At 32.4% G+C, this 12250-nt stretch overlaps 2 protein-coding genes across 2 annotated transcripts; both read left to right on the top strand.

Annotated features, from left to right (window-relative positions):
• Positions 1-5190: 5190 nt before the first annotated feature.
• LOC107641683 (putative calcium-binding protein CML41) lies at positions 5191-6136 on the top strand. The gene has a single exon (XM_016345156.3). The coding sequence runs from the start codon at positions 5272-5274 to the stop codon at positions 5842-5844; it is 573 nt and encodes a 190-aa protein (XP_016200642.1). The 5' UTR covers positions 5191-5271; the 3' UTR covers positions 5845-6136.
• A 1158-nt stretch (positions 6137-7294) lies between these two features.
• LOC107641682 (putative pectate lyase 4) lies at positions 7295-8788 on the top strand. The gene is made up of 4 exons (XM_016345155.3): positions 7295-7744; positions 7829-8184; positions 8275-8410; positions 8488-8788. Exons 1-4 carry the CDS (start codon positions 7310-7312, stop codon positions 8713-8715), a joined length of 1155 nt encoding a protein of 384 aa, XP_016200641.2. The 5' UTR covers positions 7295-7309; the 3' UTR covers positions 8716-8788.
• Positions 8789-12250: the final 3462 nt, after the last annotated feature.

Below are 12250 nucleotides of genomic sequence, written 5' to 3'. Positions count from 1 at the left end.
AAGACTTCTAACAGGTGAGGTGGAGACCGCTAGGACCTTGGCATCTTTCTTCTGCGCCGATTTCGACCTCGGGGCGGTATTCCTGGCCGTCACCACGTTTACCACCGTGAGACCGTGGTCGTCACCCTCTGGTTCTTGCCGTCGTCTTGTTGGTCGGGATCTGTCTTCGTTGTCGTTGTCCCGGTTGCGTCTCCTTGGTTCTCTTATAAGGTGGGAGAAGTCGGCGAGTTTGCCATCCCTGATAGCTTGCTCGAGGGCATCCTTTAGGTCAAAGCAGTCTTGGGTCTTGTGCCCGTAACCCTTGTGATACTCGCAGTAGAGGTTCTTGTTTCCTCCCGTCCTGTCCTTCAGTGGTTGGGGCTTCGACAGTATCCCCTTTCCTGCTATCTGTTGGTAAACTTCAGTGATCGATGCCGTGAGGGGGGTGTAGTTGGTGAACTTCCCAACTCGGGGGAACGGTTTGGGTGGTTTACTCGGACCGCCGTCCCTGGCGTGTTCCTTTGGTCTTTCTTTGGCTTCGAAGTGCCGGGATTGGTTGTAGGCGGGCTGCCGTTTATTGGCAGCCACAACCCGGCTGACTTCCTCGTCGTTAATGTATTCTTTGGCCACGCACTGGATCTCTTGCATTGTCCAGACGGGCTTTGTGGTGAGGTGTTTCCTGAAGTCCTCATTCGAGAGTCCGTTCGTTAAACACAAACTTGCCACCGAGTCCGTCAGACCGTCAATTTCCAAGCACTCGTCATTAAAACGGTCCAGGTACTTCCTGGTCGGCTCTCCGGGTCTCTGTGTTACCCCCAGCAAATTAATTGGGTGTTTGGCTTTGACAATCCTGGTTGTGAACTGAGCCAAGAAGGCGTGGCTGATGTCGGAAAATTGGGTCACCGAGCCTTGCGGGAGGTTGTTAAACCACCGTATTGCTGGGCCCGCTAAGGTGACTGGGAAGGCGCGGCATCTGACCTCATCTCCCACCCCTTCTAGGTTCATCCTGGCCTCAAAGGCCGTCAAGTGTTCCAGGGGGTCTTGCGTTCCGTCATATTTCATGTCTGTCGGTTTGTCGAAGTGTTTTGGTAGTCGGACCTCGAGTACAGAGCGGTGGAAAGGGGTCACTCCTATTATGACGGGTCCTCGGGCAGTTCTTCTCGACTCATTGTTCTCGCGGTGGGCTTCCTCGTCGCCCCTGTTTGACGCGCGCCGCCTTTCGTGTCGGGCGTAGATGATGGGGTCGCGACTTCTCCTTCTGGGGCGTACTCGCCCCCCAGTGCTCTCTGACTCTTACTGGGGGCTCGGCGTGCGCCTCGAGCGGCTCCTCGAACGAAAACGGGTGGGGCTCCGTTCTGGGGAGCGTTGGTCGCGCTCTCTTTCTGCTAGCCGGCGCTCTAAATCCTGCATTCTATGGCGTAGTTCTTGCATTATCCTGGCGTGGTTGTCACCCGTCCCCCCGAAGGGGCGTCTCTCGTGAGTCTGTGTCGCATCCCTCGGGGGTGACCGTTGCTGTTGCCGGGATTCCGTCGCGACGGCGCCTCCCCCGAGTATGGGAGGCGCTACCTCGGAACCTGTCCCAGTCTGGACCAGCACGAAATCCATGAGCGTTCCCCACAGACGGCGCCAATGTTCGGTAGGTCGGGTACCGAGCGGTTCGGGTTGGGACCCGGGGTCAATGCTGGGTATGGTGGAGAGGCTCGTCTGGTCGTGCTTCCCTAGTTCCGGGCATACGAGGTCCCGAGCACTTCGCGTGTAGAGGAGGGGGACCACCTGCAAAGACACTCCGACGCCCTTGTCAGAATGTGCGCAAGTGGGGGGGGGGGAATAGTGTAAGAATGTGACGTACCTTGGGGGGAGAGCCAGTCTCCCCCTTATATACATGTCAGTAGTGGGCCCTTTCGGTGGTCAGGCCCATTCCCTCGAAGACGCTGTCTCATGGCCGCGTGCAAGCCGTACGGGACGCGTGTCCGGGTCGGATGAAGGGCGTACTATTGGGCCGGCAGGAACTCGGGTCGGGTTAACCCGCGTGAGTTTGGGCCAGGCCGTAACAAGTCTAATAAATTTTTATAGTATAAAATAAAGGTTCTCCACATGTTATTAATTAATATATATTCAATATTAGTTTCGGATTACAAACTGAAGATCAATTAAATTGTGACTCCCATAGACTGACTTGTATTTATTTTTGATAATTCATGACATAGATTCTCTTATTTTATTTCTCCAATTCAATTAGATGCCAAATTTAGAAAGAGTGGTTGTGAAAGATATTTTCTTGTTGTTATCCCCCTTTTTTTTTTGAAGAAAGAGTTGAATTGATTAGTTATCCAATAAAATAACGAATAAAAAAAATAAAAATAAAAAAAATAACAGTAATAAATACTTTCTATTTAATAACATAACTATCCTATCTCAATAAACAAACACCGCCAAAATGTCACCGTCCCAGGCCCATTGAGAACTGCTTCGAAACTTCAGCCTGAAATTTTTGGTTCTGACAGAAATAAAAACCGTGGGCCAAATATACAGGAAATATATTCAAACAGATTTTTTAAGGAAAGTTTAACGTTTTCGTGTTAAATTTTTTTATTACATTGAGATTTTTAATTTTTATAAAAATAAAATATATAAATTTTTATCATAAAATTTATATATTTTATTTTTATAAAATTAAAAAATTTTAATATAATAAAAAAAATTTGAGACAAAAACATCTAATATAAAATTTTTTTAAAGATCTATTTGTACGTATACTCTATTTTTAGTATTGGAATTCACAGTAAAATTATTGTTCATCGGAATGACTCTTCCTAAAAAGAGACTATCTTTTTAACCCTTAAATAAAAATCTTGATTCAAAGTAAATTAATTTTTAATTTAATCTTGTCATATTAGATGATACGTGCTACAAATGTTCGTGATATGAAGAGTTCAAGAGTTATTTAGAAGATATTTTAGTTTACATTTTTAGAATATTTTATTTAATGTATTTTGATTTTGTTTATTTAATTACTAGATTGGGCCTTATGTTTATGGGCTTTAGGGTTTTCTTTGTTTTAACCTAATAAGAGGTTATAAATACCTCTTTAGCTATTGTAGTCGTAGAATAGAATTTTTAGAGGTTTGAAAACCCCTTTTTGGTTTCGTGATGAAACCATGGTGTGGACAATTGAGGTTGAGGAGTCCCTCTCTTGTTACATCGGGGAATTGAATAGAAGGTTGAGGAGTCCCTTCGATTCAATTTCCAAACTATGGCGTTGACAAGTTAGGTTGAGGAGTCCCTTTCTTGTTGCGTCAAGAAATTGGATAGAAAGTAGAGTGATTCTCTTTGTACTCAATTTCAACTTATCTTTTTTGTTCTTATTTTAATTTCAATATATCTTTTTATTCCGTTTGAATCCTTATTTTCTTATTTATCTTTTATTTCCGTATCATTTGGTATCAGAGCTCAGGTATTAGATTAATTCTTATTAATCTATATTTGTTCTTCTTTTATCATAAAAAAAAGAGTCCAGTGTATGTTGCGTCTTTCTTTAAGTTCTTGTTTTCGTTTGCATTTCATTATTGTTTAAAAAAAAAAAAGCATAAAGTGAAAAAAAACAAAAAAAAAAAAGAATATCTTCCTTGTAATTATTGTCCTTTTCATATATTATTTTTTTCCACCTACAAGATTCGAGGACGAATCTTTTTTGAAGAGGAGGAGAATGATACGTGCTACAAATGTTCGTGATATGAAGAGTTCAAGAGTTATTTAGAAGATATTTTAGTTTACATTTTTAGAATATTTTATTTAATGTATTTTGATTTTGTTTATTTAATTACTTGATTGGGCCTTATGTTTATGGGCTTTAGGGTTTTCTTTGTTTTAACCTAATAAGAGGTTATAAATACCTCTTTAGCTATTGTAGTCGTAGAATAGAATTTTTAGAGGTTTGAAAACCCCTTTTTGGTTTCGTGATGAAACCATGGTGTGGACAATTGAGGTTGAGGAGTCCCTCTCTTGTTACATCGGGGAATTGAATAGAAGGTTGAGGAGTCCCTTCGATTCAATTTCCAAACTATGGCGTTGACAAGTTAGGTTGAGGAGTCCCTTTCTTGTTGCGTCAAGAAATTGGATAGAAAGTAGAGTGATTCTCTTTGTACTCAATTTCAACTTATCTTTTTTGTTCTTATTTTAATTTCAATATATCTTTTTATTCCGTTTGAATCCTTATTTTCTTATTTATCTTTTATTTCCGTATCATTAGAAGATATTATGGAAAAAAAATTCCATGGGCAAACAATTTGAAATTAAAGAAAAAGTTTTTAACAATGGATGATATCATGAAACTATTTCAGTAAATTAAAATATTATCTTCCTTATTTTTTCGAAATGTGTTCCATCTCAACTCTTGTTTTATCTTGTTCTATTGTGTCTGGTAGAAACAAAAACAAAAATGTTGGCTTAAAAACTATCAGCATGCAGCGGTAATTGGGTTAGACCAAATACGAAGACTAGTGTAGTGTAGTTGACGAAGGGTAATCCTTATCCACATTAAATCTTTTATATATACAGTAAAATTAATTATTAAAATTAATTATTAATATATAATACATATTAAAATATAAAATATATATTAAAAATAAATTTAATTATATATTTTATATATAAATATATAATAATTATTTTTTAAAATACAAATAACATTTTTAATAATAATTTTTAGTATAATTATGATACAATAATTATAATATTTTAAAAATACAACTAAAATTAAAATAATATATTTTTATTATTAAATAGTATTTTTTTAAAATATTACTTAAAAAAATTATTAAATTATAAAAAAATAACTTTAATTTTAGATAATTACCATAACATATAACATAATCATACTAAATTTCAGAAAATATCCATATATATAATATAAGAAAAACAAAAAATAATTAGTTCAAATAATTTAAATTTATTTTATTTAATATTTATTTATTATAAAATACATTAAATAAAATAAAAAATAATAAATTTTGACAATTTTTTATTGATATTTAATTTTGTTACCTAACATTTTTGTATCCATATATATCCACCACTTATTATTAATTATTAGTGGGACCTCCGCAGGAAGGAACCATGCAGTTTCCTTCGATCCCACTATGTAGCAAAGTTGCGTAATCTTTGTCGAGACATCTATTTTATCTATATATCTATATATATAGGGACGATTGCTTTTCTGGTCAGGAATGCAATTTGTAGCTAATAGTCTCCTCAAAGTAAAGCTCTAGTTTAGTTTCTTTAATTCCAAGTTATATGGCAACAGCCGAGAGTAGTAGAAGAATTCTGAAACCATCCAAGTGGTTCTCCAAGAAAAGTAGTAGTAGCCTCCACCGAACATCATTAACGGCGCTAAACCTAAGCACAACTCCAACTACTACTAGAGACACAGAAAATGAAGCCATGAGGGAGGTTTTCCGTCACTTTGATGCTAACGGAGATGGAAAAATCTCTGCCTTTGAGCTCAGGTCCTATTTCGGATCCATTGGAGACTACTTGTCCCCCGACGAAGCTCAAGGGCTCATCCAAGACCTGGACTCCGATGGCGACCATTTGTTGGACTTTGAGGATTTCATGAAGCTCATGAGCATGAACAACGATGATGATCTGAGGAAAGCTTTTGAGATGTTCGCGTGGGAGAAGGAAAACACGGAGGTTTCATCGTCATCGTCAGGTAGTATCACCCCGAAGGGTTTGCAACGGATGCTGCAGCGACTTGGTCTTGAAAGCTCATATGATGATTGCGTCGCCATGATTGCTGCCTTCGACACTGATCATAACGGTGTCCTTGATTTCAACGAGTTTCACCACATGATGATGATATCCTAATTAATTACTTTTTCGTCTTACATCATCACTCTTCTGTTCTCATCGCCCTTTTATCGTTATATGTGTGTAAATACTAAATATGGAGGCCAGTGAATAATAATAGCTCAAAATATATATATACCCCATATGATTTCAATTATATATATATGCGTGTATATATGTCTCTATGTATTTATGTAAAAATTAAATAAACACCTATATATGTCCTTTATTTTGTACAATATAATCATAAATGGAGGCTAGTGGCGTGGCTAATAATAGTTCAATATATATACACCATATGATTCCAATATAGTCAATATTACTGCAATCAAACTATATGTATATGTACAGTAAAAATTAATCACAAAAATTAATTATTAGTATAAAATATATATTAAAATATAAATATATTTTAAAAATAAATTAAATTATATATATTTATATATAAATATATTGATGATTAATTTTAATAAATAATTTTAATTTAATATATAAATAATATTTTTGATATTACTAATAATATATGTAAAAAATTCAACAAATAACTATATATATCTTTTTGTATAATTATGATTTTTTGTTTATATATTGCGAGACCAAATGCAAGTGTGGTAGTTATTTGAATAATTAAACGTCATATTTTTAGTTTAATATTTAAACGGTCAAAATTTGTATATATATAAAATTGATAGTTAAAAATTATAAAATAATTTAATATATTTAACTAAATTATTATTTAATAATTTTTAATTATTAATTTTATATTAAAATAACTGTATGTAAATTTTTATTTATTTAAAAATGTTGTATATATCATAAATATAACTATACTACATTTATAATAAAATTAATCACTAATATAAAATATATATTAAAAATAAGTTAAATAATACGTTTATATATAAATACATTGTGACTGATTTTTACATGCAAATAACATTTTTATCATAAATTTTATACCTTACTTTTACCTACCAAAATAAACTAGGACAAATTAGAAATTAATGATTAAATATTTATTTATTTTTCTGAATTAAAACGAAATGTTTCATAGAGTCTATATTTTCCATTCATATATAACGACAAAAATGTGAAAGTACTATACTACAACTTTCTTCTAGTTAGATAGAAGACCTTGGTCCTTTAATTCCATTAACATAGTTCGTTATTGCTCAAATTTAGCTAACAGTGGTAATTGAAGTTAAGCGTAGCTAATTTACACTATAATACCTAGTTAGGCGAGCCTGACCTTCCCCAATTACTATTCATGGCTCTGTCTCTCACATCCGACATTCCTTTGGCCGTTGCTTCGCACAACAGCTTCAACAAACTTGGAGCAATTCCTCACCACCCTAACTTATATATATAATCAATTCCTTATGCTACTATATGTACTACTCCAAATAAAACTAGCAAACATTTTAAGATATTCCCTACTTCTCCTTCTCCTAAACATATTCATTATATCCAACACACAATCAACATGGCTACTATCCTTTTGGCCATTGTGATTGCCACCCTTTTCACTGCAAACCCTATTTCTTGCGCCAAGCAATCCAAAATAACTGGCATGAAAATGAATGTGATTGATCAATGTTGGAGATTGAATCCCCAATGGAGGAGCCATCGATCGCAACTCGCCAACTGCTCCATTGGCTATGCGGGCAAGATGATGAACAACATTGGCAATGACCTCGTCTATTATGAAGTTACTGACCCTAGTGATGACCCCATAAACCCTAAGCCTGGTACCTTGCGATATGGAGCTTCTATGATTCAACAAAAAGTTTGGATTACATTTAAAAGCGACATGAAAATCACATTGGCCAAACCCCTTCTCATTAGTAGCTTTACCGCCATTGATGGTCGTGGCACCAATGTCCACGTTGCTAATAATGCATGCTTCATGATCTTTAAGGTAATTAACCAACCAAAGCCAGCCATTAATTTAATTGACATGCATTCATCAAGGCTTAATTAATTATTTTGTGTTTTTTCGAAGGCAACGAATGTAATAATCCACAGCATTCGAATCCATCATTGTAAATCACAAGCTCCTGGGTTGGTGGTGGGTCCAAATGGAAAGGTAATTTCATTGGGTCAAGTTGATGGCGATGCAATCAGACTAGTCACTGCCTCAAAGATTTGGATTGATCATAATACACTTCATGATTGCGAAGATGGTCTTCTTGATGTTACACGAGGTTCCACTGATGTCACTATCTCTAACAACTGGTTCCGAAACCAAGATAAGGTTATGCTTCTTGGCCATGACGATGGATATATTAGAGACCGGAACATGAAAGTTACCGTTGTCTACAATCATTTTGGACCGAATTGCAACCAACGCATGCCAAGGTAATTAAGTACATAATTAATAAGATGAATAATATATATATATATAAAATATATAAGATCATATCGATTAATTAATTTGTAATAAAATAGGATCCGTCATGGATATGCACATGTAGCGAACAATCTTTACCAGGGATGGATGCAATATGCTATTGGTGGAAGCAAAGAACCCAGTCTCAAAAGCCAATCTAACCTCTTCATAGCACCCAAATCCGGGAACAAGGAGGTAAATAATTAGTTCTAGTAAGTTCAATTCAATTTACAAGATAAGCAATAATAAATTACTGTGTGTTGTAAGTGCAGGTGACATGGAGAAAAGGCAGTAACGAAAATGGGGACAGATGGGAATTCCATTCAGTAGGGGATGTTTTTGAAAATGGAGCGTCTTTCACGGCAACAGAAGGAGGACGTGTGCCAAAACCCAATTATAGTGAGGAACAACGTTTTAAGGTTCTTGATGCTAAGTCTGTTAGATTTTTGACAAAATCCTCTGGCGTACTACGATGCACCAACAAAAAATCTATTTGCTAAATTACTCTCTGTAATTTACCTCACATTACCAACAACAAATCTATTTGCTGAATTCCTCTCTGAAATGTATTCAATGAGCCTTGTGAGTTATGATGAATTGAGGACTAATTTATAAGTACCTTATAATTTACATATATTACGGAAGAGAAATGTACTCAATTACTTAATGCTATAAAGTGATTAGACCCACTTTTTTAACTGATTATATTAAAGGAAAAGTATAGGTAACAATGAAAATACTAAATAATATGAATAATAGATATATCAAATGTTCATTTCATAAAGTGTACGAATGGTTATTCTAATATTAAGATTTAGATGGATAATTTAAAAGTGTAGTGTGTTTTTATTTAATTAGTAATTATTTATATTAATCAAAAAAATTATTGGTTACCTAGCATAATTTTTATATTAAATATATTAAGGATCAATGACAATGCCTCATTGTTTTGGGATCTGAATTGTGATTTCCTTTTCTTTTAAATAGTTGCCCAACTGCTATAAGGGAGCAAACCATGGACTGCCTGACAGGTAATTTAGCAATGGCAATTTTTTTTTTTGGACTTGGAGCAATGGCAAATTAAAGTGTTCTTGTGGCCTAACCGAAATAGTTTGCCAAGTTGGGCCATATATAATAAGTCTTAGCTAGCTCCGGAAAGGCTTTAGAAATATTTTTCTTGTTTATAATATTGCTTTAGGTATTTCATCCTAATATAGGCGTTGTAATTTGGCCATCACAACCTATAATTCGAAGATGCCAGTGAGTAATAGTTCAAATAGTATAGTCTCTCCATACTCAATTAAAAGGTTGTGGATTCGAGTCTCATATCTTTAGTAAAAAAAAAAAAAAATCTATAATTCGAAGATTAAGTTGAAAAAAAGTATTAGAATTTTTATGATTTATAAATAACTACCACTAATATTATTACGCATAATTTGATCGTTATATTTATAATTCGTCGGTTATATTTTATAATTTATGGAAATAGTCAAAATAAACTTTAAAACTTCTAGCATAATATCACTGATCTTTACACATGTATTTACTAATATCTCAAAGAATCAATCAAAGATCAATTGAAAAAATCAACATTATATTTAGTAGTTGTTATTGAAATTGTTACATATAATTTAAAAACTGAATTACACCACATAATGATTATACCATTAGATGATAGTCTATATATAAGGTAAATAAAATAGAAAATAAAAGATATTTAAAAATCTAATACTCATTTAAGTCACTCTCATTTTTTTTTAAATTATTGTTAACTTAGCATCGAAGCACTTTTTACAAATATTTATCCCGTCTAATATTTATTGGAGTCTGGTGTATACTTTTTTTATGAAATAGACAGGACGACATCTCTCTCCTTAATGTAACGAGATATACTTTAAATGTACTACAAAAACATCCATTTTGTAGAAGATAGGAGTGAAAGTGTGTCGGGCTATTCGACAAAGGTTCGTGACTCGGCTTATTTTATTATATAAGTCAAGTTTGAGTTTTTTGTAAAATTTATTAGTTAAAAAATTAAATTGTAGTTTAAAAAAAATTCTACAAAGTTGGTTGGACCGACTCGTCAAAATATTTTTTTATAAAAATAAATTATTCTTATCTTAAACTTTCAACTATTAACTTAAACACAAAATAAAATTAAAAAAATTAATAGTTAAGACTAATTAAGATTGTAATTTTTTTATTTAAAAAATTTCATAAATTGTAAATATATTTATGATATGTGACTAATAATTGATATATAAATAAATTATATTTTATAAATTATATTATAAATTTTTGAATATATTTAATATTAATTTAAAAATTTTGAATTTATTGTTTTAATTTCTAATTTACAAAACATGTTTTTAAATAGACTCGTCAAATTATTTAACTTTAAACAAGTTGGATTTAAATTCGAAAAGAAAAACACATAAAAAATAATATAGTTAGACTTAAATTACCTATTTATAATATAGATTAAATTTGTTAAAGCTAAAGTTTAGTTCAGCTCAATATATTTTTACTTTTAGGAGAAGGCAATAAAAATAGTATTGCTCGACTCAATTATGAGAACCAAATGCATAGATGTATCTTGTTCTTTGTGTTTTATTTGTAGTGTTTTATTTTGTCTTATTTTAAAAACTAAATGCATCATAAATATGTGCGAATTGCATGCTATGCGAAACAGCGAAAGTGGATGGAACGCGGAAAGCCATACTTGCAAGCTCCCAAGGTATATTATTGCGGTGTATTTATACATACGCGTCTCTTTGACAAATTGGATGGAATGGTTGTCGCATTCTCTTACGTTTTTTAAGTACTGTTATTGATTTTGACTATGAAGCCAAGAACCTAAGTGTAGTATACGTACCGCTGTGAACTTTACTACATATCAATCATTCAAGTGTGAACTGAGGTAGCGTGAGAACGAGAGATTAGAATTTAGACATAATTTGGCAAAGTTTTTGTTTTTTAAAGAAGTGTAGTATTTATATTTGATAAATTAAATTTAAAAAAATTTAATAAATATAAGTAATACAATTATGATTGATAAAATAATTTTTAAAATTTAAAAATATTATAAAAGACATAAATTTAAGCGTTAAATTTAAAAATTAGTTAATATATAAAATTATATTAGACTTTTAAATTTTAAAAATTACAAATTAATTTTGAAAAATTTTACCTTAGATACTTTCAAAAGTATTTCGATCTTTTAAAAGCTATAAATATAAAAATATGGTCCTTTTTATTTACTAAACACAAAATGAAGAGTTTGTATTTTTAAAAGTTAAAGTACAAGTATCTCTTCAAAAAATTTTATCAAACTAAGTCTTAGTATTGTGTTTGATAAAATTTTAATAGATTTTGTTAGGTAGACAATGGTTTTTGTGAACAATGTGAATAATGGATTCTAAAATTGGCCCAATAAAGTAAAAACACACTACACTCTAAATTACTCACCTAAATCTTAATATTAAGATAACCATCCGCATACCTAGTGAATTAAACATCCGATACATCTATTATTCATATTGTTTACTATTTTCATTGTCTACTTATACTTTTCCAATTTTAATACTGGAATATAAAATTTTAATTATTTTAATATTTTAAAAAATAAAAATATAAAAATTAAAATTTTTTAAAATAAAAACTAAAATTTTAATAATATTTTTTTAAATATTTTATTTAAATTTTTAAATTTTAATTTTGCTTCTTAATTTTTATATTTATTTTAAATTAAATATAATATAATATATAAATTAATTCAGTATCTTTTATATTAAATATAATATAAAAATTTAATTTAGTTTGTTTGTAAGTCTTAATTTCAGTTTTTTTTACACGACTTAATTAACGACTTTGCAATGAAGTTGACCAGTTGACCGGTTGACAAATAGATAATGTTGTAGTGTTGCCCTTCCTCACTCACGATTTTTTCACTTAAAAACATATATAAAATCATGCTCACAGGGAATTTGCTTCGAAGTGGCACAAATATTAATAAATAGCTAGGATGATTCATTA

Source organism: Arachis ipaensis, chromosome B5 (genome assembly GCF_059453495.1).
Source record: "Arachis ipaensis isolate K30076 ecotype BB chromosome B5, ASM5945349v1, whole genome shotgun sequence".
NCBI classification, from domain to species: Eukaryota; Viridiplantae; Streptophyta; class Magnoliopsida; order Fabales; family Fabaceae; genus Arachis; species Arachis ipaensis.
This window is presented reverse-complemented; position numbering and strand designations above follow the sequence as displayed.

Excerpts from the sequence above, each read along its gene's own strand:
- LOC107641683 (XM_016345156.3), top strand. The coding sequence starts at position 5,272 with ATGGCAACAGCCGAGAGTAGTAGAAGAATTCTGAAACCATCCAAGTGG.
- LOC107641682 (XM_016345155.3), top strand. The coding sequence starts at position 7,310 with ATGGCTACTATCCTTTTGGCCATTGTGATTGCCACCCTTTTCACTGCA. Across the intron at positions 8,185-8,274 it reads TGCAACCAACGCATGCCAAG|GATCCGTCATGGATATGCAC; the intron begins GTAATTAAGTAC and ends GTAATAAAATAG. Across the intron at positions 8,411-8,487 it reads CCAAATCCGGGAACAAGGAG|GTGACATGGAGAAAAGGCAG; the intron begins GTAAATAATTAG and ends TTGTAAGTGCAG.